This window comes from Strigops habroptila, chromosome 7 (genome assembly GCF_004027225.2).
Source record: "Strigops habroptila isolate Jane chromosome 7, bStrHab1.2.pri, whole genome shotgun sequence".
Taxonomy (NCBI): domain Eukaryota; kingdom Metazoa; phylum Chordata; class Aves; order Psittaciformes; family Psittacidae; genus Strigops; species Strigops habroptila.
Window position 1 is genome coordinate 108806 of NC_044283.2, and position 25797 is coordinate 134602.

The 25797-nt window shown below is 64.4% G+C and overlaps 2 protein-coding genes across 5 annotated transcripts in view; one reads left to right on the top strand and one right to left on the bottom strand.

Moving 5' to 3' along the window:
• LOC115603587 (dedicator of cytokinesis protein 2-like) overlaps positions 1-25797 on the bottom strand; it is a 51886-nt gene that overhangs the window by 2585 nt on the left and 23504 nt on the right. The window contains exons 29-48 of the mRNA XM_030475530.1: positions 7999-8097; positions 7624-7718; positions 7203-7281; positions 7005-7105; positions 6735-6793; positions 6157-6305; positions 5250-5335; positions 4657-4813; positions 4344-4384; positions 4109-4199; positions 3918-4037; positions 3253-3342; positions 3051-3155; positions 2362-2503; positions 2131-2212; positions 1949-2033; positions 1670-1756; positions 482-658; positions 316-399; positions 92-229 (exon numbers count right to left, since the gene is read on the bottom strand). Of these exons, the coding sequence (XP_030331390.1) occupies positions 92-229; positions 316-399; positions 482-658; positions 1670-1756; positions 1949-2033; positions 2131-2212; positions 2362-2503; positions 3051-3155; positions 3253-3342; positions 3918-4037; positions 4109-4199; positions 4344-4384; positions 4657-4813; positions 5250-5335; positions 6157-6305; positions 6735-6793; positions 7005-7105; positions 7203-7281; positions 7624-7718; positions 7999-8097 (2067 nt within the window). The remainder of the gene's footprint in view (positions 1-91; positions 230-315; positions 400-481; positions 659-1669; positions 1757-1948; positions 2034-2130; positions 2213-2361; positions 2504-3050; positions 3156-3252; positions 3343-3917; positions 4038-4108; positions 4200-4343; positions 4385-4656; positions 4814-5249; positions 5336-6156; positions 6306-6734; positions 6794-7004; positions 7106-7202; positions 7282-7623; positions 7719-7998; positions 8098-25797) is intronic.
• Positions 10100-25508, top strand: LOC115603589 (pollen-specific leucine-rich repeat extensin-like protein 1). 4 transcript variants are annotated; one of them, XR_003989903.1, is made up of 4 exons: positions 10100-10174; positions 17966-20046; positions 21271-21434; positions 22455-22529. XR_003989903.1 is itself a non-coding variant. In XM_030475535.1 (4 exons), exons 2-4 carry the CDS (start codon positions 18236-18238, stop codon positions 25172-25174), a joined length of 2085 nt encoding a protein of 694 aa, XP_030331395.1. In that variant the 5' UTR covers positions 10100-10174; positions 17966-18235; the 3' UTR covers positions 25175-25508. The 4 variants fall into 4 exon arrangements, 3 of the variants coding, with proteins under 3 accessions (XP_030331395.1, XP_030331397.1, XP_030331396.1); XM_030475535.1 differs by lacking the exon at positions 21271-21434 and adding an exon at positions 24976-25508; XM_030475537.1 differs by lacking the exon at positions 21271-21434 and adding an exon at positions 23057-23281.

Here is a 25797-nt window from a genome sequence, read left to right on the forward strand (position 1 = left end):
CCAGCCCTGCAGGTTGGTCCCTGCTGCCCCAGACCTGCGCTGGCCTGCCCGGTGTCACCCGTGGGTGCCGTGCTCAGCACCCGGCACTCACCATCTCCCGCACCCCGTACTGGCTCTCCACCTTGGCCCGCAGCTGCACAAAGCACTGCTCCATGCGCTCGTGGAAGGGCCACAGGTCCTCTGTCACCTTCTGCCCGTGGAGCCGGATACCCTCTGCCAGAAGCGGCACCTGTGGGAGGACAGGGACAGGTCCACCAGGGTTGTGGGGTCCCCGGGCTGGGGACATTGGGGCCAGAGGGGTGCTGCGTGCTGTACCTGCCAGGCGATCAGGTCCTTCAGCTTCTCGATGTTCTCCTCATCCTCAGGGTGCTCCTGCAGGTAGGACTCCTGGAAAAAGGCCTGCAAGGAGCTGGCTCAGCACCACCGAGGGGCTGGCTCAGCCCCACACAGGCAGGGGACAGATCAGCACCCATGTCCTCACCGTCTCGTACTTGGCAAAGCCCCCCATGACAGCAGGGTCTACGATGCCGCTGAGCAGCATGGAAAGCGGGTTGATGGGCAGGCCGGGGTCCTGCTGGTGCCGGTTGATCTCGCTCATGATCTTCTCATTGGTTTTCATCATGGTCTCGATGGCGTTTTCCAGCGGGGAGATGATGGTCTGCGCCCGGGAGGGGAGGTCACAGCCACCTGCCCAGTGACCTGCCTGGCCTGGGCAGGGTGGCAGCGAGGGCCCTCCCCAGCCCCAGGGCTGCTCATCTCATGCCACGACACCCCTTGGCCACTGGCACCAGCTCCTGGAGCCGAGCTGAGGGCTCAGGAGGAGGTGCTGGAAGTGCTGGTCCTGGCGTGGAGCAGAGGCTGCAGCAGGGCCAGTCCTGCAGGCAAGAGGCTGCAGGCCAGGAGGTGGACGTGGCAGCGCTCGTGCAGCCCCTGCGCTCAGCACACCCGTAACAGCCCAGCCAGGGCATTCCTGTGTCCTCATCCCACAGCGCCTGACCCGCGCTGGGCACCTCCCCTGACAGGGCTGTGAAACCCACACATGGAGCTGCTGGAACTCCTCCAGCGCCGCTGCTGCTCCCACACGAGGTCTCCTGCTCCCCACGGAGGAGATGGGCCCCGCGGTGGGTGAGCCCACAGACCGGGCCCTGTCACCGGGTCCGTGCTACCGGCACCAGCCGGGGAGCGCCGGGGGGTCTCCGTGCCCACGGTCAGCAGCGACCCCTCCCTGTGGCCGGGGTACGTGGCCTGGGACAGCATTCCCTGCGGCACTGGCCCAAGGTCAGCCCTGGGGCAGGGGGGGTCAAGGCGATGCCAAAGGGGGGTCATCCCCAGTGACCGGCAGCGGTGGCAGCCAGGCTCTGTGCTCGCACCCGCTCTTGCAGGCAGAGCTGGACCCGCTCTTCCGCTGGCACTGATCTGAGCCCCGCGCACAAAGCACCACAGGAGCAAGCTGGGAGCTCGGGGGCTTGAGTGCTGGGGGGCTGGCTGGGTCTGGTTTGCACCGAGAGCCGGGGCTGGCGGGGCAGGGGCAGGGGCAGGACACGCTCCTGCACCCGGGCTCAAGCTGCTGGAAGGGGGGAGGAGGGGGTCAGCACCCCCGCCTGGGTCTGTGTGATGCAGTGGGGGAGGAATGCCCTGGGAGGGTCCCGCTGCCCCCGAACCCCCTCACCGTGGTGGTGGAGGTCACTGCGAACCACCGGAGGATGCCGGGCAGGGGATAGGCTGTCAGGAAGGTCGTCCGCTCAATCCACATGTTCTGTGGGAAGGGATGGGGTCGTCCCAGCACCCTGGGACAACCCATGGGGCAGGGGGCTCCCACCTCCCTGCCCCATGGGCATGGGACCACCACTGCCTCCACTCCATCCCTCCCCTCATCTCCCTTTCACCCCCCTCCTCTGGACACTTGGCTCCTCACAGGCCCCCCTGGCCGGGGTCCCACAGCACTCACTGCAAACTCATTGTCTGGGTCCTTTGGGCCTTTCTTGAAGGGCCGTGAGTAGTTGAACCTCTGGACGTGGTTGGCCCTGTAGAAACTGGAGGGCGGGAAGGGCAGACAGTGGGAGAGGTCCGTGTTTGCCCCTTCCCACGTGGAGCAGGGCGGGAGCAGCCACTCCGTGCCAGGACACTCACTTGGTGATCTGCTCGGGGATGCTCCGGTCCTTGAACCGGCCCTTGGCTTCCTCCGCTGGCTGCACGGTGAAACACTGGATGTCTGCGGGAGTGAAGGAGCCACCAGCACCACGTGGGGACACGTGGGGCTGTGTGAGGGCACCCACATGGGGGCAATGGCCCAAGAACCAGCCCTCCCGCCAAGTCCCTGCTAAGAGAATCCCTCCCGCCCAGCCCATGCTTGGAGGATACACTGTCCTGGGGAGCTGGTGATGTCCTGCCCGGGGGGACACGTGCTCTTGAGCCTCTCGGCGCTGGGGAAGGGGCTCAGCAGCCGCAGCTCAAAGTCCTCCCGGCGCTCGTACTCCTTGCCCCGGTAGATGAAGACCTTGTTCTGCAGGGGGGGAGGAGGTGGCCTGTCCCTTCTGAGAAAAACATTGCCCCACACCCAGCAGCAGGGGGAGAAAGGAATTGAGGCATGTGGAGGTGATGGGTGAAGCCAACACAGCCTCACTAAGGGCAAACCGTGCCTGCCAAATCTGGCGGCCTCCTGTGACAGGGTTACAGTGTTGGTGGATAAGGGAAAGGCAACTGACATCAACTGACTGGCCTTGTTCAAGGCATGTGGCACTGTCCTGCACAGCACCCTTGTTTCTAAGCTGGAGAAACAAGGATTTAATGGATGGACCACTCTGTAGATAAGGAACTGGCTGGACAGTCGCGTTCAAAGAGTAGAGCTGTTGGAATGAGTCCAGAGGAGGCCACCGAGATGGCCTCCAGAGGGGCTACAGAAAACCTGGAGAGGGGCTTTAGCCAAGAGCCTGCAAGGACAGGACAAGGGGGAGCCTGCCAGAGGGAGATTGAGATAAGCCCATGAGAAGGGGCAGGGCTGGGACCCGCGGCACCCCCGGCTCCTGTGGCCGCAGCACGGGGACACTCACCCTCAGGAACGGGGGGAAGCCCTGCCCATAATAGCCCACAGCGAAGTAATCCGGGCTGGGCCGCAGCACCTTCAGGATCTTCTCGTAGAACCCGGCTTCCCGCTGCTGCAGGAGAGGGGCAGGAATGGGGACAGGATGGAACCGGCCATGGAGCAGGAGCACTGCAGCCCCCCCCCCCCGGCTCTTAGCTGATGTCACTCACCAGGATGTCGCTCAGCAGCTCGTAGTCAAAGACCTCGCTCTCGTACTGCTCCGCCAGCTCCTTGCAGATGTGGATGGCCTCTTCCCACATCTGCAGGAGATGGAGCTGGGGGTGAGCTGGAGCAGGGGACACTGGGGCTTCCAGAGGAGACCAGCCCCATCTGCAGTGAGGGTGGGGGGCTAGTCGTCCAGCTGGGTACAGGTGGCAGCAGCAGGACTTGGCTTCCCACCATCTCCAGCCCTTGAGCCCCCCAGCACGGGCAATCCTGCTCCTGGGGTGTCCCAGCTGCTGGCCCCAGGCAGTACGAGGGCTGGGGGCTGAGACTGCATGGGATACGATGGGACGGAATGAGGTGGGATTGGATGGGATGGGACAGGATGGAACAGAATGGAGTGGGATGAGAGGGGGTGGGTAAGGGTGGGATGGGGTGGAAAGGGAGAGGGTGGGGTAGGATGGTGGCACAGGGGGAAGCACAGCCTCAGCAGCTGGGCGGTGTGGGTGAACCGTCCATCCCGGGCTCGCTGCAGGGCAGCTCCAGCCCCACCACAGCGGTGGGGAGGAAGGTTGGGCCGGGATGGGGCTGGGGGCTCAGAGCGGGAGGCAGCGGTGGGCAGGGACACCCGTGTGGCAGCAGGAGGGGGCAGCCGCGGCACGGCCGTGCTCACCTTGCCCTGGTCGAAGTAGCGGATGATCTGGTTGTAAAGCGCCTCCTTGAGCTGGCGCTGGGTGCGCAGCCCGGGCCCGTGCGCGCCCTGCACCGGCGCCGTGGTCGCCTCGTCCGACCACTGCAAGGAGCAGCGGGACCCCGTCAGGCCGAGTCCCGGCGGCCCCGCGGCCCTGCGGCCCCTGTGCCCACCTTGAGCAGCCGCGCGTGCAGCAGCAGCGTGTAGGCGCCCTCCGTGTAGTTCTCGTAGCTGATGTGCAGGTCCCTCAGCTTGTACAGGTACCTGGGAGCGAGGGCGCGGGGGGCAGCCCCGCACACGCCCCTCGTCAGCTCCTGCATCCCCACCCGAGTCCCGCGGCCGCGCAGTGACGGGCAGGGGCAGCCCCAGGACCCTCACCCCGGCCATCCTCTCCCCGGCCGTGCTCACCTGATGTACATGGCCTGGCGGCCGATCTCCTTGTAGAAGTTCTGGGAAGAGCAGACGAGGCCATTTGAGTGGTCCCGGGAGAGGCCGATGCCCCCACCCCCCCACCCCCCATGTGCTGTGCTGGGTCATGGTGCTGCTGGGACCGTCCCCACCGGCTCAGACCCACATGGTGCCTCCCAGCAGCTGCCTCCCAGCAGCTGCCTGCCAGGGGCACCGGGTCTGGCACCGTGCACACCCCATCCCCGCTGTGCCGGGGGCCCAGGGGAGATGTGGGGCTGAGCCCTGGGGTGGGAGGCACGGGGCAGGTGCCCACCAGCAGGTTGACAGTGCAGATCATGCTGTAGGTCTTGTTCTCATCGTTCCTCACGGCCCGGTAGTCGAGGAGCCGCTCCAGGAGCCCCGTCACCAGCGCCACAAAGCTCTGCCCAGGCTTGGCCAGCTCGCGGTGTCCCTGGCAGCAGCTCAGCAGGCTGGGGAGGGCAGGAGGTGATGGTGTCACTGTGCTCAGCCACGGCCCTGCTCCCTGCACTGCGGAGAGGGGGGGCAGGAGGGGCAGCAGCAAGAGAGAGCAAACCCCGTGCTCATGGAGGAGAGAGCTGAGAGCTTCATCTGCCTGGCACATGGGTCTGTGATGGGCATCACAGGGCAGGAGCAAGGCCTGGGCAGGGCAGGGGCATTGCTGGGGCAGAAGCGATTGCTGGGTCAGGGGCATTGCTGGGGCAGGGGCATTGCCGGGGCAGCAGTGGTGTGCAAGGGGCACATAATGCTGCTGGGGCAGGAGTTTTCCTCCCCCCAGGTCCCACCCCAGGTCAGAGCACACTGGGGAGCAGGCTGGCTGAGGCGGTGTGGGGCTCAGGAGGACAGCAGAGGCTCAGGGGGGCTGTGGGGATATCCCTGCACACTCACATGCTCTCGAAAAGCTGCTTGTACTGCTCGTCACCACGGCCACCCTCCACCTCAGTGTCCAAGTGCCGCAGGATCTCATCCTCGAACTGCAGAGACGCGTGTGAGCAGCACCGGGAGCTGGGATGTGTGGCGCTGGGGCCGTGGGGCTGCAGCACTGGGGAAGGAGGCTCCCAACAGCCCCAGGCTCAGCCACTGCAGCCCCTTCCCCAAGGACTCCCGGCACTGAGGGGTCCCTGTCCCCCCGCCCTGCTGTGGGTGGGTCCCCCACACTGCCCCGGCATGGACAGGACCTCATCCTGCTCTCTGCTCACTCACTTTCTCCCCAGTCCCAGTCCCGCTCCTGTATGAGCCCTATAGAATCATAGAATGGTTTGGGTTGGAAAGGACCTTAAGCTCATCCAGTTCCAGTCCCCTGCCATGGGCAGGGAGCCCTCACATCAGGCCATATTGCCCAAGACTCTGTCCAACCTGGCCTTGAACACTGCCAGGGATGGGGCAGTCACAGCTTCTCTGGGCACCCTGTGCCAGCGCCTCAGCACCCTCACAGGGAAGAGCTTCTGCCTCAGAGCTCATCTCAATCTCCCCTCGGGCAGGTTAAAGCCATTCCCCTTGGCCTGTCCCTACAGGCCCTTGTCCAAAGCCCCTCTCCAGGTTTCCTGGAGCCCCTTTAGGCACTGGAGCTGCTCTAAGGTCTCCCCTTCAGGAGCCTTCTCTTCTCCAGGCTGCCCCAGCCCAGCTCTCTCAGCCTGGCTCCAGAGCAGAGCTGCTCCAGCCCTCGCAGCATCTCTATGTCCCTCCCTGCTGCAGCCCCACACCTATGATGAGAGCAGGAGGTTCAGCATCAACTCCACCACCCCAGGAGGGATGGTCCCGCGGGTGAGCGGCAGGGTCCAGCGCCAGCACCCACCTGGGCAAAGCTGCGGGTGAGCTGGTACTCGCAGAGCATCATATCGAAGAAGATGGGGATGGTGGCCTTGCGCAGCTCCGGCTCCGGCACCAGCGTCATCTCCAGGATGGGGCCCACCATGCCTGGGATGAACTCAATCTTGTGGGGGCCTGGGAATGGGAATGGGATTGGGAATGGAAAAGGGAAAGAGAAGGCCAGGCTGTGGGCAGACACCAGCCCAGAGAGGAGGGACTGCCTGCAGGGAGTGAGGGCTCAAAGCTGGTCACAGTGCTGTGGGCTCAGTCACCACAGCTTTGCATGGCTGCAGATGGCACATCCCACAGGCTCACACATCCCTCCCTGCACATCCCAGAGCATCCCACAGGCTCACTCATCCCTCTCTGCATACACCAGAGCATTCCCCAGGCTCTCACGTCTGCTGAGCCTCATCCCTGCTGGCTCGCACACCCTGCTTATGCCTGCAGCCCCGATGCCTCCCACTGGGAGCATCCCACCCCCCAGCACCATTGCAGGGGAAGTGCTGGTGACCGCCAGCCCACAGACCCTCGCCAAGCCCCCATGGCCACGCCGTGGCTCACCGAGGTTGTACCACATGTCCCGAATGGAAGCTCCAATGGTGGCTCTCATGTCCCCGTACCTGCCAGGACAGCTTTGGTCAGCACAGCGCTGCAGCCGGGCGCAGCACCCAGAGTAGGATGTGATCCAAGCACAGCCCAACCAGCTCACACCAAACCCTGGCCCCACAGCGGAGCAGCCAGGGGGGACAGCGCCCGAAGTGGAGCTAGAGAGCCCAGCCCCACGGTGCTGCCACAGGGCAGGGGCAGCTGGAGGAGCTGAGGGCAACTCACTTGGCCAGGATGCTGCTGCGCTTGGCCTGGGAGAAATTTTCCAGCTGTAGCGAGTCCTGGGTCAGGAAAGCCACGGCCAAGTGGAAATAGTTGTTCCAAAGCTGCAGTGGGGACAGGGCAGGGGTGGCACAAGGGGCCGGGGGCAGCGTCGGGGAAATGCCAGGTCCCCTCGCCCTTGGCTGGAGCAGCGCCGCTCACCTGCAGCTCGAAGCTGTCGTCGCTCAGGAACATCTCTGTCAGGGTGGTGGCAAACTGGTTGATGGTGCGCAGGAACTCCCTGTGGGTGACGGGGACAGTGGCTCTGCCTGCCCCACTGCTGCTGCACTGGCCCTGTGCAAGGGCATCCCCCCGGTGCCATGGGGTGTCCAGCAACAGCTCCCCACTGCCCCGGGAGCCCCCAGGCCCACTGATGGGGCTGCAGCTGGGGCTGGACTGTCCCAGGGCAGAGCAGAAGGCATCCAGAGCTGCCCTGAGCTGGACCCAGGGTGCTGGAGGGGGCTTGGAGGGGGCTGAGTGAGCCTTAGGCTCCGTGCTCCGGTGTCTGGGTGCCCTGTGCCCCAGTGAGGTGCCCCAGGTCCAACATCCCCACATGGGCCCCTGCGAGCCCAGGGGTCCTCACCGGTTCTGCACCATGTTCATCACCATCCAGTCAGACGGGTACACTGTCTTGCCAATCAGGTCCTTGAAGAGGATGAAGGTCTCCATGAGGAAATCCTGCCGGGAAGGAGATGTCAGGAGCTGGGCTCGACCCTGATGCCCTCCTGGGGTGATGCTGTGCTGGGTGCCAGGGCTGGGAGCAGCCTCACCACCCACCAGCTTCACCTCCATGGAGCAGGGATTAGGGCTCTGCCGGGGCTCAGGGCGGGTGGCACTGGTGCTGGGTACCCAGATACAGGCACTGGGACCAGTGGGATGCCCCAGCCAAGACATGGGGTGGAGAGACAGGGGGTGCCCCTGATGGAGGGCCCGGCTCACTGTGTGGGGCAGCACTCACCATCAGCTCGGCCCGGGAGGGGAACGCCTTGATATAGGAGCTGTAATGGTCCATGTCCATCTGGCTCAGGATGGCAGCCATGCAGGCCACGTAGTGACTCTGTGGGACAGGAGCTGGTGAGGCACTGCCGGGGCCCCATGGGGTGTGCTGGGGATGGGGTCCCATGGTTGGCACTGTGGGGTGCACTGGGGGGTTCCGAATGCCTGCCCATGTTCCTCCAGCCGGTCTGTACCCCAGATCCCCGGCTGCCCTGGGGTGTCCCTCATGGTCCCCTCCTTCCTGGGTCTTCGTACCTCTCCTGCCCACTGAACCCTGTCTCCTGCAGCCAGCCGTTCCTCTGCCAGCCCCTCACAGCCTGCTCAGGGGTGGGACAGTGCTGTGCTGCAGGGGGGACGCAGGGTCCCCAACTGCACGTTGGCTGCGGATAGTCTGTAATGTTTAAGCAATTTAAGGCTCTGTGTGGATGGAAGGGCCTTTTGAAAGGCAAGTAGCTCCATTCCGGAGGCTGATGTGTCTGGAGTGCCTCTGGCAAAGGGCCCCAAACTGAGCCATTAACTCCATTCCTGTTCTGCGTGCTCCCGGCTCTGTCGAGAGGAGCAGCAGCGCCGCCTGAGCAGGATTCCTGAATGCAGGATGAGAGGGGCCGTGCCCGACCCCCACACTGTGCTCAGTTGCTCTCATGAACCGGAGGCGCGGGTGCTGCTCCCACAGCGGTTCCTCTCCCATTAGCTCATTACAACGTTTTCTTGGCGATGCCTCTAAGGTGGATGGGTCTGCGATAGGTTTTGCTCCTGGGACAAAGCTACAGGGAACTCCCCAGGGCGCTGAGCAGCAATTGAAGCCCGAAAGCCAACGAGGTCAGAGCCTCGGGTCACCGCTGTGTGTGTGAGAAGCAGCTCCGAGCCCCCAAATGGCATTGTAGGAGTCTGTATCCCAGGAGCATCCCCGGGGATGCAGCAGCCCTGGTCCAGCCCCGCAGCAGGGTCAGCGCATGGCAAAGCTGCCGCTGCCGGCACCACCGCCCCGCCAGGGCCAGGGTGCTGTCACCCCACGGGCAGTGGGGCTGGGGAGCTCCCAGGGAAGGGCTGCAGCACACGGCAGCGGTGTGCAGGGGAGCACCGTGCCCCAGCCCTGGACATATGCAGGGAACTATCTTGCGAGAAGCAAATGGACAAAACCCCAGCAGGTCCCAGTCCTGGAGCACGCGGGTGGAGGCACCGGCACAGACCTGAGGCTCCCTGCTGAACGCTCTCAGCAGCACCAGCAGCATCTCCATACAGGGCACCCGCGCAGGCACGACAGGGATCCTGCAGAGGCATCAGAGCCTCAGCGAGTACAACTTGCCCGCGAAGCTGGAGGTGATTCACTCCCTCCTCTTCAATACTGGCCTGCTGCAGGACTCGTTCGGCAGCGGCGGATGTCCTCACTGCAAGCTAAGTACCGGCAAAGTGCTGCCACAAACCCATCCACGGTCCCTGGGCATCCGTGTGCGCGATGCCGTGGAGCACCGGTCTCGGGAGGACCTCATAGTAGGAGCTGGGGCTGCTCCCACTGATAGATCCCAGCTGTGCAGCCACTGCAGGAGCAGCCTGAGCCCTCACCAAGGTTCTGGGGTCCATTTCTCGCGTACAGACAGGCGTGCAGCCCCGGGACAGCCGGTAGGACCACCGGAAGGACTGGCTCCCAGCTGGGGAAGAGGGTCTGTGGTCCCCCGGGGAATGCTGCTGTCCCACCCGGGGCTCCCCAGCTCCGGGACCCGCCGCCGGAGGGTCCCACAGCCCACGGGCACGCTGCCTGCACCGGTGATGGCGGGAAGACCGGGGCTGTGCCCCACCCTGTGCCCGGGCCCGAGCACCGCACTTGCCACGGCGCCCGCACCCTCCGGGTCCCGGTCTCTTCCCCGGCCCAGGGCAGCCCTGCCCTCAGGTGCGGATGTGCAGTTCCCGCTGCCCTGTGCGCGTACCGGGATACCGGGGCTCGGCTGCGCACCCGGGCGCGCTCCCCGCCCGGGCACCCCGGCCCCCGAGTCCCGCCGGCACCGCCCCCGGCCCCGCCTCGCCCCGCCCCCGGCGGCTCCGCCCCGGTACCGGCGATCCCGCGCGGCTCCGCCCCGCCCCGCCCCGCCGTGCACGGCGCCCGCCGCTGCCCGACCCCTGCCGCCGCTGCTGAGCACCAGGTACTGGGCGGGCTGGGACGCGGGGTCCGGCGGCGGGGCGCGGCGGAGCGGAGCGGGGCGGCCGGGCCGGGCTGGGCTCTGCGGGCATCGGCGGGCATCGGCCCTGCGGCCCCGCTCGGTGCGCCGGGAGCGCCGCGGCGGCGGCACTGGGGCCGGGACCGCGACCCCGGGCGGTGCAGGAACTGGGGGGGGATGCCGGTGCCGGGAACCGCGGATCGGTGCGGGGAGCCCCGACACCGGGACCCCGCAGCGGTGCGGGCAGTGGCCCGGGGGTGCGCGGTGCCTGGTGCGGCCGGAGCAAGGAACCGGGCGGGGAGCGGGGGGGATGGATCTGCGGTTTCCCCTCCCGCCGGTGCGCGGTGCCCGGTCCCGAGCGGCCTCGGCCGCCCCGTGCTACCGGGGGTCGCAGCACCCCCGGGTCCCCCTGTCCTTGGCCCGAGCAGGAGCTGCCCGGGGCAGTGCAGAGCGCCGGTGGTACCGGGCACCCCGTGCCGGGCACCCCGCGAGCCGCTGGCCACCACGATTGGGGTCCGTGGGGTCGCAGAGTGCTGGTAGCAGCGGCGTGGGGTGCAGCCGAGGGACATAAATCTGCGCTGAGAGCCGCGTGTCACAGGGGTGAGGACACCCGGGGTCGGGTCCCGGCTGTGGCAGCTCCGCTCGCCTGGCAGCTCCGTGCGGGACATGCGGGATCTTGCTCTGTTGGTGCTCGGCTCCCCCTTGTTAGGAGACACATCCATCAGCCAGAGCTGTGTCTGGGTGACACACGCACATGCACGATCCCAGGGATGTCACTTCGGGTACCACACACCGCGTTGATGCCGGCTGCTCGTGCTGGAGGGGTTCAGCCCACGTTGCTCCCAGCAGCTCACATCACCATGCTCTGTGGTCAAGGCCTTGGTGGCTGCTGGTGGGGCTTTGGCAGCAAAGCTGGGCACAGCCTTGGTTGCTCACCGTGAGATCGGAAGGTGCAGCTCTCAGGGCTGCTCCAGTCCCTCTTGTCCCCATGAGAGCACACAAAACCTAGTTAGAGCTGTGGTGCCTTGCAGAGGAGCCTGGAGAAGGTCTTCATGGAGCTCGTCTGCTTGGAGCGTTAGGTGGACACGTATGAGTAGCCACCGGGACCTGGCTTTGCAGGGACCCAGCTTCGCAGCGTGTGCCCCATGGGGACAGGTCTCAGCCCAGCTGCTGGCCTTGGGTGCTCCTCACAGCTTGCAGCTCCCAGTGATCTCCACATCCAGCACCTCCCAGGGGACGTGAGATGCTGGGGACCCCCAGCTGTGTCCCTCCCTGCTGGTGCTGCCCAAGGAGAGGGGCCGGGGAGGTGACCCCTGGGCAGAGCTGGGCTCAGGCTGGCACCCGCTGTCTCTTCCCAGTGTTTCCTCTCCATGGGAAGCGTTCGGTCCTTGCTGTGCGGTCAGAGTGGATTTAAACACAGAAGCTCCTTTAGACTGAGATTATCTTCTCTATGAATTATAATTATTGTAATTGTTTAATAGTATGGTAGCACCCAGAGGTGACAAATAATTGGTGGATCTGTTCCTGTCTGTAGTAATGATGCTACTTCCATGCTAAGCAGTGCTCTTGGACAGGGTCTGTCCTGCGTGTCTATGGAGATGGTCCATGTCCTCCCAGCTGTTTGGGTGGGGAAACCAAGGCACAGGGCGAGGAAAAGCGCTTGCTAATTCCTGAATTCCCCTGGTAGTGGCATTGTCTAAAGCACATGGAGACAAAGGCGGGGCGGGGCGCCTACGTTGAACATCCACTTAAAGGCAGGAATTTGTATTCCGAGAGGACGTTCTCCCGCTCTGTGCCGGGAGGCTGCAGCTGCAGCAGCTCCTGCGCCGGGGCCGGCACCGTGGCCAGGCTGCCCCATGGTGGGACAAGGCTGATGGGGGGACAGGGGCTGCCCCATGGTGGGACAAGGCTGATGGGGGGGCAGGGGCTGCCCCGTGGCGGGGACGAGGCCAGCGGGGGGACAAGGTGTCACTGCCTGCGCCCGGGGCTGAGCCCCTGCAGTCAGGACTGGTGCACACAGGGTTGACCGTGGTGGTGCAGCCACCCCGGGAGCTGCCGGGTGGCAAAGCCATTCCAGCTTGTTCCATAGATGTGCTTTGTGGACAGTTTGTGGTTCCCAATGGGATTCCTGGCACACGCAGCAGCACATGGAGTCCTGCTCTGTCACACTCTTGTCCCGGCGGCTTCTCTACGCGCTCAGATGGGGGCCTGAGCACTGCTCCCTAAGAGATGGGATGTGCCTCCCCAGGAGAGCGTGGAGCTGCTCTTGTGATGGCCAGGCTGGATGGGGCTTGGAGCAACCTGCTCTAGTGGAAGGTGACCCTGCCTGGGGCAGGGTTTGAACTGGAGGAGCTTTAAGGTCCCTTCAACTCAAACCACTCTCTGATTCTATTCCATGATTCTATGAGCTGTGCCTCCTGTGGCCAAAAGTCTTTGGGCTGCGTCCTATTTCCCTCATCCTGCAGTCGCTGCAGGAACAGCCCGTGCGGGAGGTGCTGGCAGAGCCCACGTGCTTTGGTGCTGTGCACCAGCCACCCTCTGGGCCGGGTCTCCGGGTCAAGTGTTTTCCCACATCCCGCAGCACAAGGTGTCTCCAGGACTCTGAGGAATGTTAATCGAGCCCACGTCACTGGGAAGGACATGGCAAGCAGGGTGTTTCCATCCTCCCCTTTTGGTCTCTTCTGTGGGTGCTGGACCACAGCGCCCAGTGGGTGCTGCAGACTGTGAGAGACACTCACCAGCTCTTCCACCGAGGTGGAGCCCCGCGGCTCAAAGGCAACAGCCTCCTCCTGGGTGCCAGCTCCCGGGGCTCCCTGCCACGGCTGGCCCGTGTTCCCCAGGGTAGGTCACCCCAGCTCATCATGCGAGTGGAGCGGTGGTGCCGGTGCTCCTCTGCCTGGCAGAGAGAGGTGGGAACGCAAGCGGGTAGCAGTGAGAGCAGACACTGCTGTCATCACAGCTGCGTTAGCGTCCATGGAAGACAGAGGAATCATTCGGCTTCTGAAAGCTTTGTGCAAGGGCTTTGCATTTCACTGTGCCTCCTGACCAACCATGTGAAGTCTCCATCTGACAGCACCAGCATCGCTGCAGTTGAAGAGAAGCGGAGCCAATGACCTCTGCATGCCCGCAGGAGGATGTTGTTCTTCCCTAACTGATGGATCCCTCCACGGGGCATTACCCGGGATGCAGCAGCCCTGGAGAGGTGCCCGCAGGGTGCTGCTGCCGCAGGGGTGGGTGATGGGGGTCCTGGCTCCGAGAGCCTCCTCCTGGGCCCCGTGGCAGCGAGTGACTGTTTTTCCTGCAGAGCACTTCAGCCCATGACCTAAATAGAGGAGCGAGCGGGCGCAGGGGACCCGTGTGTACGTGACCCCAGGCGATGCTGCTGGGTGCTGGGGTGCAGGGCCCTGCGCCCACCACCCTCTGCCCACCACCCTCTGCTTCCTGGGGAGCCCCGGGCTGTCTGAGCAGAGCCAAGACCTTCCTTGCCTTGGGTGCTGCTGGAGGGAGGAGCTTGAGTGGAGCAGGAGTGAAGCGAGGACCATGGGACACAGGGAGCTGGCCCTGGGAATGTGGCAGGGCTGGATGGGGTGAGCACTGCCAGTGGTGGCCAGAGAAGGGACGTGTTCAGCACAAGGGCTGAGCTGCTCCAGCGCAGGTGCTGTATTACCATGAGCACAGTCGGATATAAAGGGCAGTGACTCAGTGCCTGCAGGATGCAGGGGGGTCTGTGATGGTCTGTGAGCAGCTGGGCTTGGGAAGAGCCTCCAAGAGAACCACGAGGGCAGGGCACGAGCTGGCTTCATGGAGCAGCTTCCTCAGCGAGGAGCCAGATTTGGGGCTTGTGACTTGCCCAAGGAGAAGTTCTGAGTCCTTGAGTCCCGCAGATGCTCCAGCCCGAGTTCAAACGCGCCAAGTGCTCCAGAGCCAAGGCAGGATTAAGCTCTGCTGCTAAGTGCGGAGCGGTGACCCTGGCTCCTGCCCGGGCCTCCGCTGAGAGCAAATGCCTCATCCTCCAGTGCCGCCCCTCTCCATTGTCAGCGGCATCTCTCTCCTTGCCAGAGATGAGGAAGAGCAAAGGTTCTGTCCCAGGAAAGCTGCTGCACCAACAGAGATTATGGGCAATCAGCTCTTCTCAGCTCCACGACAATCTGGCTTCCTCTCATAAATCTAATCTCCCAGCTTCCTGCATCCTGAGGGGAAGATTTATGTGTCTGCTTCGGTTCTGCCACTGCCACTGCCAGGAGGTGGAGGATGGGTGGAGGAGGGACCAAAGCTGGCCAGGGACGGGCGAGTTGTTCATGGCGTGAGGGGCAGCTGTACCCTCTGTCGGTGTCCGTGGCGCTGCCATTGGATGCCGTGGCTGGGATCTGCCCGGCAGCCCCGGCTGGTCTGTGCCACAGGACACCAACATCCATCGAGCCAGGAGGAAGAGCTGAGCTGGGCCTTGCGGCTCCAGAGGAGGAGGAGGAGGAGAAGCAGGGCTCTTCCTCTGAGGTCAGCCCTGCAGCCCTCACAAGATGAGTCTCAACGCAAACCCAGAAGGCCTGGTGCCTGCCTCTCAAAACTCACCCTCAGCCAGCACCGGCCATTGGCTCTCCAAGGGAGGCTGTGGATAGGAGCTGATCGTGCACCGGCACAGCCCGGGCTGGTAATGCAGGACCAGGTCTGCGATCCCACCATCCAAAGTGGTGCAGGAGGCTCATGGATCTGAAGGCTCTGCCTGAGGATGGCTGATATGTGGTTCAGAACATCTCAAAAATCCTTATTGCTCTGAGGAGTGTTTGAGGTTTGTGGGCAGTGAGGGCTTTCTGAGGACTGGAGTTTGGTGGTGGCCATGGCTGGGCCCATGGGAACCGTGGGAAGTGGTTCCTGATGCTTCCTTGGCTCCTGGGCTCACTCAGTGGAGGAGACATTGTTCCCAAGTGCACTGAGCACGCAGCTGAAGCCAGGAGCCCAACACCGAGTGCTCGTGTCACCTCCTGCATGGCAGTGGTGTCGCCTGGTTTTATCTCGACATCATCTGATGTGACCTGCTGTCACACCGTGTTCATGCACTCGTCATTCCCATAGGAACTGAGAGAGGAGAAAAACGCTCAGACCTTAAAAACCTGCTGAGGCGGAGGATCCACCGTGGCACAAAAGGGAACAAACCCCTCCCCAGCTGCCCCAGCACTGCCCAGCCTCACTCTGTGAGGAAGTGGCTCCTCTGGCTGCCCTCACCCGTTCCCTGCTGCTCTGCCCGGGGCTCCCGCAGCCCAGTGCTGCTCCGTGCTCCTCCTCTGTGTTCGTCCTTTTCCTTCCTTGCCCTTCTCTCAGCCGTGGAATACCCCACATGTGTCCTCAGTTTTCCCGGGGTGCAGAGTGCCATTTCCCAGTAAATGTGCTTGAAGATGGCAACTGAACTGTGCTGGTATGGCTGGGGGCTGGTTCCCTGTGCTTCCTGTGCCTCTCTGTGCATCCGAATGTCCCTGGAGCTGTGCTTCCAGGCGGATCCATTGGCAGAGCAGTTTTCTTGGATCCAGCTACAGTATGGGGTGGCCCATCAGGTACTGGAGCTACTGGTTGCAATAACAAGTCCTGATGCCATCCTATGGCCAGGCTTACCAGTGCTTGAAGACGCCAGCACATGGCAAAAAGTGCCTGGACACGGTGCCAAATCCCAGTGCACCATAAAGCACTCACAGGGGCAAGAGGGAGGGTCCTGGCTCTTGGTGTTTGACATCCTTGGAGTTGTTCCCAAATGGAGTTAGCGCAAGGATAATTTATAGACTCTCTCCTTGTCCTTGTGGCTCATCCCTGCTCTCTCTGGTGGCGCGGTTTGGGAGGCAGGGGGTGACTGATGGCGTTGTGTTTGCTGCACGGGCAGTGGCACAGCCTCTGTTGTCAGTGAGGTCTCTGCTGCGGGCTCCAGGGCTGTGGCTGTGCCTGGACCCTGCTGGGAGCACCCATGCTTGGCTCTTGTTCTCTGGCTCCCTCTGCGCCATGTCTGTCAGTGCTCTTGTTGGGAACCCTCCAGAGCAGGTTCCTGACTCCCTCTGCCCCGTGTCTGTCAGGGCTCTTGTTGGGAAGCCTCTGGAGCAGGTTCCTGGCTCCCCTTACTCTGTGCCTGTCAGGGCTTTTGTTGGGAAGCCTCCAGAGCAGGCTGGCCACACACGGGCAGCCCTCTGGGAGCGCTCAGCCCGGCTGTGCTGGTCCCGGTCCATGCTCAGAAGGCCCATCCAGTGCGGAAACGTGCCGGCTGGACCCTCTGCCCCTCGGTGCGTTGCTCCAGTGCAGCCGGGGATGCTGATGTGGGACTGGGGCGGGAACACCGAGCTGCAGGCAGCAGCCGTGGATGCGGCACAAGCCCAGTGATGTGACCCCGTGGCTGTGGCAGGGCCCCCGGAGCAGCTCATCCCGCAGCCCCATGCAGCCCTGGTGCTGGCACAGCCCCCATCCATGGCCAGGCGCCACAGGCAGGGCACGACTCCCCCGGGCTTGGGGGTGTAGGGCGGGCGGTGCTGGCTCTGTCCCTGCGCCAGCTCCCTCCTGCGCCCATTGCTGCCCATACTAACAAGCTGCCCCATCCCTCCCGTGCCTCCAGCGCGTCTGGCCTCACAAACACTCCCGGCATCTGGGCTCGGCTCCAGGCTCAGGAGGGAGCGTGGCGCATGGACCAGCATCCCGACTAGCGCGGGGCTGGGGATGCGGGAGCCGGCGCCACTCGTCATGGGGGAAGTTGGGTCGGTACCAGGGCGATTCCAGGCTGCTGCGCACTCCAGGGCAGAAGAAGCAAGGCAAGAGGCGAGGGGAAACGGGGGGGGGAGCTGGTCCCACAAGTCCATTGCAGGGGGGCTGCAGAGCCAGCAAGGCTCCCCCATCGTGTGCCAAGCAGTGAGCTGTGGGCCGGGGTTGCGGGATGCGGGATGCGGGACATGGTGTGGTACAAGGGAGTAACTCTGTGCTATAGGGACCCCACGTTGCTCTGCTCCTCGCTTGTACCTCAGGTGCCTCTGGAATTCTGGGAGACTGAACGGCCAAGAGAAGCAGCACCACTGCCCACTGGGGCTGGCACCACTCCTGGTGCTGCTTTCCGAAATGAGCCATTCCTTAGCCTCCTCGGCACGCGGGGACATCCCAGGCGCGGCTCCTGCTGCGTGCCCGTGGTGTCATGTCCCTGGATAGTGTGAGGGGCCGGGGCAGCAGCTGGGGACCGGGTGGGCAGGGGCAGAGCAAGGCAGGAATAGGGGCTTGGTGCTGGGAGGGGTATGGCCAGGGACGTGTCCCCAGGCACGATGAGTCCCCTCTGCCCAGTGTGACCATGTCTCACGCATGACGGGTCCCCTGTGCCCAGTGTGGCCCTGCCCTGTGCAGGCTGGGTTCCATGCCCACCCCAGCCATGTCCCACACAGGTTAGGTGCCCCATATCCTGGTGCCCCATGTCCGTCCGTCCCGCACATCACCCCCATGCCTGCCCCACTCTGCCCTCCCGCTGCTGGCACACGAGGCACCAGCCCCACTGAGCCAGAGCTATTTTTAACAGCCGCTTCTGCTTGATTTGAGCTGTGAACTTGGAACGTGTTTATGCTAAAGGGGTTTCTCTTTTTTCCTTCTCTTTGTGCTGAAGAGGCAGCGCTGGAGATCAAAGCTTGTCTCTTCGCATTTGGTGATGGGGCTGGCAGGGAGCGGGCAGGGCCAGTGGCTCCGCGGGAAGTGCGGTGCAGTGGGGGACGCTCCGGTCCTCGGGTGGCTGTGGCGCTGGGGCAGGGGCTGACGCACCTCTCTGTGTCCCCACAGGTCCGGAGCACGGGCAGGCACGTTCAGCACCCGATGGCGCGGGCAGCTTGGCACTGAGCGGGGCAAACGCCGCGGGACCATGGGGTGCCGGCAGCGGGGGGGCTCGACCGCGGGCAGCGCTGCCGGGGCCAGGAGCCATAGGGCCGGGCAGGGGGCATGATGCCCGGCAGCCCCGCGCCCGCCTCCCGTGCAGCATCCCCTGGGCGCGCCGGCGCGGGATGAGGCTGCCCGTGGCCCCGGCTGCAGCTGCCGGCCCCAGGGCCCGGAGCCATGGTCAGCCGGGAGCCCGTGCCCAGCCCAGCGCCTGCGGGCGAGGGCAGCCAGGACAAAGCCATGACGGTGCGCTCGGTGCTGCTCAACCGCGACTCGCCCGACATCGAGAGCCGCCTCAAGCGCCGCCGCAACCGCACGCAGCAGGTTCGCTTCAAGGACCTGGTGGAGGGCGGTGTGGGGCCCGCGGCAGCCCCCAGCCCCAACACCCCTCGTGCCTCGCCGCCCCCCAGGGATGCCCCTGAGCCAGCAACTGCCCCTCTCCGTGCCTCGCCGAGCCGGCCCCATGCCCAGCCGGGCTCACTGACGCTGCCCATGCCACGCAGGGCATGCATGAGCACGGCCATCCAGACCTCTCCCAGCCTCCACAAGCCCTTGGCAGCTTCCCAGCACCGCAGCAAGAGCATCTGCGATGTGGCCGGGGCTGTGGTGCTGCCGGCGGGTGCCCGGTGCCCAGGGGGTTCCGTGCCCACCCCACAGGAGCCCCGCAGCCTCCCCTATCCCAGTGCCCCTGTCCCAGGCACGGCCGGGTGTCCTGCTGCCCGCTGTGCCCCCGAGGCCTCCCCACTGCCCGCTGCCTGCACCCGGCCCCGCAAGAGCCCCGGGGGCAGCCGAGGGACCCCCCCGCGCCCGGCATCCGTGCCCTGCGGCCAGTCCCACCCTGCCGAGCCGCGGGCACTTGGCCGGAGCGACTCGGAATGGAGCCTGCCCCAGGGACACACCCAGCCTCTTGGGCACTCCCTGCCCCATGGGCAACTCCAGCCCCAGCCCCTCGGGCACCCACAGCCCCTGCCCCATGGGCAGCCCCAGCACCTGCCCCATGGGCAACTCCAGCCCCAGCCCCTCGGACACCCACGGCCCCTGCCCCATGGGCAGCCCCAGCACCTGCCCCATGGGCAACCCCAGCCCCTCGGGCATCTCCAGCACCTGCCCCATGGGCAACCCCAGCCCCAGCCCCTCGGGCACCCACGGCCCCTGCCCCATGGGCAGCCCCAGCACCTGCCCCATGGGCAACCCCAGCCGTTGGGGCATCTCCAGCATCTGGCCCATGGGCAACCCCAGCCCTTGCCTATCGGGCACCCGCAGCCCCTCAGGTACCCTCAGCCCCTGCCCCATGGGCAACCCCAGCCCCTGCCCATCGGGCACCCCCAGCCCCTCGGGCATTCCCGGCCCCTGCCCATCGGACACCCCCAGCCCCTCGGGCATCCCCAGCCCCTGCCCCAGGGGCACCCCCAGCCCCAGCCGTGCCACTTGTCGACCATCCCTGCCACGGGCACCCCTGGCCTCCACCAGCCAGCTCAGGGCACTCCCCCGAGCCCCCAGCATCAGCTCTGTGGCTCGCCCTGGGGGGGGCCCTGCTGTTCCTCCACAGCCCCTGTGTCACAAGCACCGGGCTGGCTCCACTCTACCACCACGCCGGACAAGGCACCAGCAGCACTGGCCCGGCCGGAGCCCCGCGGTGCCTGCAGTGAGCCCGGGCACGGTGCCACAGCACCGCAGGGACACGAGGCTCTGCTGGGGACGCAGCCGCCCAGGGGGGCATCGGAGCTGCCCCAGCCCTGCCTCACCCCGCAGCAGTCAGAGACACTGCGCCACGTCCAGGACCTTCTGCAGCTCGTGGTGGTGGCCAAGGGGCCCCCCACGGGGGACGAGGAGGCGCGGACAGCTCAGGGAGTGGGGCCCGGGGAGCGCGGGGACCTGCAGTCCCAGCTGCAGTCCCTGGAAGGGGTGCTGGAGACCAGCCAACAGACCATCCGCGTGCTGCTGGACGTCATCCAGGACCTGGAGAAGAAGGAGGCGCAGCGGGACGGGTGAGCCTCCAGGGCCGGAGCAGCGTCTGGGGGGCTGATGTCCCTGTGGGGCTCGGGATGGGGACGGTGGGTCCTGCCACAGACCTGGATGCTGCCACCTCCCAGACGGGTTAACTCAGAGCTGCCATCCCCGTGCCTGTGGCACCATGTCTTGGTACAATGTCTCCGGCTTGTTCTGCCCATGCCCGGGAAAGGGCAAGGGATGCAGCCATGGGGACAAGGGAGCTGTGTCCCCGCCCAGCTTTGGAGCAGCTGATGTGCCCATCGGTCACTGGGAATGGGAGCCGGGATGTTGCATCCTGCCTGCAGGCTCAGCCCAGCTGTGGCAAGTGCCCTGGAAACAACCACCCTGTTTCTTACGTCTGCTTTCACCCATCCTTAAGTTACCTACAGCACAGATTTGGTGGCTGGTGATGAGTCTGTGCTGGGGGGAGGTGCCCCCCACCCTCACCCCCACCCTGGATCTGCTCCATGGTGTAAGGAGCTCAGGACCTGCTCCATGGTGTAAGAGAGAAGTCTGTGATGGGCCAGAGCTGAGACCCTCCAAACTCATCTCCCACAAGGGCCACCAATCTCCCAGGAGATGCCAGGAGCTGCTCACCCCATGCGGACCTGGCCCTGCCTCTGGAGCTTGTTCCCCCTGTCCTGAGACAGCCAGATCCCACTGGGGCAGTGCAAGGATCCATTCATGGAACTGGATTAAGCCTGAGCTGGCTCTAACTTGAGCTCAGGCAGAGCCACCTTCGTGCCACTGCTCAGAGCAGAGCTGGTGGGACGGGACCACGGGAGGTGGGTGCAGCCAGGACAGGCTGCGGTTTAGTCTGAGGGGATGAAGATCCCCGGTCCCTGCCCTGGCATTTGGCCACCTTCAGGGCGAAAACCAGTGCCCAGTGCCCGAGTAGGTCCTGCCCCCACTCCCCACTGGGGAGAGCAGCAAAGAGCAGCAGGGGTTGGAAGTGGCCTTAAAGCTCACCCAGCTCCAGCCCCTTGCCATGGGCACGTACACCTTCCACTAGAGCAGGTTGCTGGCACCTACTGCCAGCAGCATCCCACACTAAACCCCTATCCCAGGATTTGCTCTCCTGGGAGAGGTGCAGGCTGTACATCGGATATCCCCACGCACACATATATTTCTGTACCATGTGTATATATATAAAGTATCATGATCTAATTTATGTGCTAACAGGGAAATCCCCAATGTAACACAGAATTTGGTGCATTAAGACCTAGTTTCTGAGGGCTGAGAACAATCATGATCAAGGTCAAGGAAAAGGAGGAAGACTGAAACAGGAAAATGTGACTACAATGTGGGACAGGAGGTGTTTTCCCTGCTGAGCCCCAAAAGCTGAAGCCTGCTATGCCCAGGAGGGGGCATGGAGCCCGCAAAGGTGACCAAAAGCATGTCACAGCACCCTTATCATAGAATCACAGAACCCCAGAGTGGTTTGTGTTGGAAGGGAGCTTAAAGCTGATCCAGTTCCAATCCTCTGCCACAGGCAGGGACACCTTCCACTAGAGCAGGTTGCTCCAAGCCCCTGTGTCCAACCTGGCCTTGAACACTGCCAGGGATGGGGCAGCCACAGCTTCTCTGGGAAAAGTCTGTTCCAGCGCCTCAGCACCCTCACAGGGAAGAGCTTCTGCCTCAGAGCTCATCTCAATCTCCCCTCTGGCAGGTTAAGGCCATTCCCCCTTGTCCTGCCCATACAGGCCCTTGTCCAAAGCCCCTCTCCAGGTTTCTTGTAGTCCCTTTAGAAACTGGAGCTGCTCTAAAGTCTCCGTAGAACTTTCTCCAGGCTGAACCAGCCCAGCTCTCTCAGCCTGTCTCCAAAGCAGAGTTGGGCATCACAGGAGAGAGCTTTGGCTTCATTTGAGTCCTGTGCCTTTCCCTGGATGCTTCTCCAGTTCAAAAGCATCAAAAAGAGATAAGCCCTGAGTGTGGTGTGGGCTCAGATGAGCCTCTGCCCATCTGTCAGGGCATTGCTCTGCTGCCAGTGCCCCCGCTCCTGCCCTGGTGCCATGTGTGGGGACACGCACGGTGACCGGGGTGGCCATGGCACGAGGCACAGCTCCGGGATGGGGATGAAAGGAGCCGGACACAGCGTGAAGGGTTCGGGGCTTCTGCCCTGCCTGTGTCTGCTGAGGCACCACCGCGCTTGGCCTGGCACTAACCAGCACCACATGGGAGGAGAGGAGCTGGGATGCAGGGAGGAGGGGAGCTGGGATCAGGAAAGAGGGGAGCTGGGATCAGGAAGGAGGGGAGCTGGGATCAGGAAAGAGGGCAGCTGGGATCAGGAAGGAGGGGAGCTGAGATCAGGAAAGAGGGGAGCTGGGATCCAGGGGTGCCAGTCCCGGCTCCCGGCTGCTGCAGGGCAGGTCTCCGGGCTCACAGCGCCTCTGCTCTGCCGCAGGCGACACTCGTACCGGACAGGGCAAGACATCGCCAACTGCGGGACGTGCCGGGACTGCGCCTGCATCATCTACAGGTACGAGCCCGCCCCGGCTCCCTGCCCATTCCCGGCGGGATCCCCACTCTCCTGCGCCCCGCAGGCTCCTGGCGGGGCTCAGGGTCAGAGGTGCGGGGGGACGGTGCTGGCGAGGGAGGGGACCTGCCTGCGCCCATCTCCTGTCCCTGTGGCCACGAGGGACTGCAGGGTCTCACTCTGTCCACGCTCGACCACGAACGCAGGCACAGCTTTCCTTCTGTTGCCCCTCCCTTGTAGCAGAAACACCTCCAGCATCTTGCAACACAAATCCGGCTGCGTGGGGTCAGCGGAGACCCCCTGAGCCAGGTCCTGACCCTGGCAAAGGCCGTTGCAGAGAGCTCAAAAGGAAAAGGTGCCAGAGCACGTGGGGAGCATCCGTCCCCATGCCGCTGCGGCCAGCACGAGGCTCACTGTCCTTGGAGCTGCCGGGTGCGCTGTGGGTGCAGGCACCCCACGACTGCAGCCAGCTCTTTCAGAACAGGGCTCTGCTTGTGCTTGCTCTGACCCTGGTCCCTTTGTCTCCGCAGCTCCCGCTCCCAGGAGATGGGGTGATTTTCAGGGTGGGAGCTGACAGGCTGCAGCTGGAAGGGGAGTTGCTGCAGTCAGTTGTTGGTCACACAGGGGGTTCCTGACGCTCGCTGGGGCCTTGGCTCTGCCTCCTGGCACCAGCTCAGGGTCAGGGGAGCCTTTTCCTCCTCTAGTAAAGGGCTATCCCATCTCTGGGGAAGGGCTGAGGGCACAGCCCCTGCGCACCCTCGCGTGCTGCCTCAGTTCTTGTTCTCCTCCTATTTACACACAAGCTTCCTCAGTGCAGCTCGTGGGGCCGTGGGTGCTGACGGGGCCTGCACGTGGGGGGGCCATGCGGGGACATGTCACATCCCGGGAGGTGGCTCCTTGTAATGGTCAGTCCGCGCTGGGGCTCCTCTGGGCTGTGCTGCCGGCTGAGCAAGAAGAGGCTCCGGTGGGACAAGGGCAGTGGGAGCACCAGGAGTGGAGTGTGTTGGGTGCCAGGAGCTGGGGCAGCACCCAGGGGTGGCCCATGGGGGGTACAGACCTGCCTGCCCATGTCCCATCCCAGTGACGTGCACCAGCTGAGCACCCCCATTGCAGCCCCGAGCCCCCTGCTGCGCCTGTGCTGGGGAGCTGGGGTCCCCCCTGTCCCCCTTATGGGACTGTGCCACAGCTCGTCCTTTCTGCTGGGAGCAGCCAGGGACAGCCAGTGTCCCACAGGGGAGGTGACAGGAGGTGACGGGCACTCCCCATGCGCGGTGCCACGTGCAGAGCCGTCACACCCTGCAGCACCCGCTGATCCCATGGGATGTGTTGACAGGAGATCCCAGCAGTCCATGTGGGGAAGCAGCACGGCACAGTCAGTGGGGCTGCAGGAATGCCGGGGGGCTCCAGCACTGGCAGGAAGCCTGAGGGCTGCACTGGGGGCACAGTCCCCCCTTTGCCTGCCCAGACAGACCCAGGGCGCCTGGTTCCTTACACCCCCAGTGGGGTGATGGGCAGCAGCACAGCCCCCACATGCCCCAGGGCTGGAGCAGGACTGCAGGGGGAGTCTCCCCAAAGCACAGCAGAGGGGGAGAATCCTCTCCCTGACCTGTGCTCATGCTCTGGGGGTGCAGCCCAGCACACAGGGGGTTCCAGGGATGTCCTACTGGCATGTACTGTAGGCAGCTTCTGCCCGTCACCCATCCCAAGCAGCCGTCCTGCTGCACACTGGGGTCTGCTGCTGGGCATGTGGCACCACGTGGTCCTGCTGTGCCAGAGCATCCAGGGGTCCCTCCTTCCAGAGGGACAGACAAAGAGTCCCTGACCTGGTAGCAGGGGGGCTTTTGAAATGGGCCACCCTCAGCTGCCCCCCTGCACCACCTTCTTCATCCACCTTCAGAGCCTGGCACTGCCTCTGCCTTTCTCTTGGGCTTGGCTGTGCTCTTCCCTGTTCCACCTCCTCGCCAGAGCTCCTTCACCCTAAATGCCCAGAGAAGCTGTGGCTGCCCCATCCCTGGCAGTGTTCAAGGCCAGGTTGGACACAGGGGCTTGAAGCAACCTGCTCTAGTGGAAGGTGTCCCTGCCCGGGGCAGGGGTTGGAGCTGGAGGAGCTTTAAGGTCCTTTCCAGCTATAACCATCCATGATTCCATGATAAAAACTCCCAAAGGGCCACTCTGCTCCCCAGGCTCCTGCTAGCGGCTGCTCCGGTGCGAGGCCTCTTCTCACGGGTTCAGCCATTCCCGACAGCCGTGGGCTGGCAGTGCTGCAGCCAGGATGGGCCCTGCACCCCCCATCCCCAGGGAGCAACCTCTGCGCTCCCAGGGACGTGTCCTGACTACGTGCATGGGGCTGAGCACAGGGGGGGGATGCAGGGATGGGGTGGGCAGTGGGGCACAGACCCATGGAGGGGGCCATGCAGGGACACTGACGCTGTCCCGCCCATTCCCGCAGTGTGGAGCACGATTTCCGGCAGCAGGAGGGCCGCTTCCAGCGTGTGCTGAGCCATATGGAGGGGGACACGGCCCCCGGCTCCCCGGAGGCAGTGGTGGGTGCCACGGTGCCACCATGCCAGGAGCCGGTGCCGGGGCTGAGGCCACCCGCGAAGATGGACCCCAAGAAACCGCGGCGGAAATGCTTCTGGTTCCTGTGAGCGGTCACGGCCCAGCCCCGAGCCCTGAGCCCCAAGCCCCAAGCCCCGAGCCCTGCCCTGTCCCCCGCCTCCAGCGGCGGCAGGGTTTGGTAGCACCAGCTTTTCTATTTCTAACCCTTGGTTCAGAGGAGTGAAGCCCCTGTGGAACCAACTGGGTGTGTGACCGGGTCTGCAACCAGGTGTGTAACCAGCCAGGTGTGTGACCAGCTGTGTAACCAGCTGTATCGCCAGGTCTGTAACCAGGTGTATAACCAGGTCTGTCACCAGGGTGAGGGGCTGGGGCCGATGTGTGATGGGAACTCAACAAATCCCATGGGGACACTATTTTTGTTACATCCTCTCTGCTGTGTGCTTCTGTTTTGGGTGAGGATGAGGCTGAGGATGAGGATGGGGCTGGGGGCTGTCCCCCTGCAGTGCTGACCCAGCACCAGCCTCAGGGCTCCCCAAGTGCCACCAGCAGCCCCGGTGCTCCCGGTGCCCATCCCTGCACCCCACAGCAGGGGCTGCTCCCCCATCCCCGGTCAGCCCGCGGTAACCACGAGCACTGAGGGCTGCACCAAGACAATGGTCCCTGTGAGACCTGTCCCCAAACCCCCCGGGGGAAGGGTGGGCTGGGAGGGGAA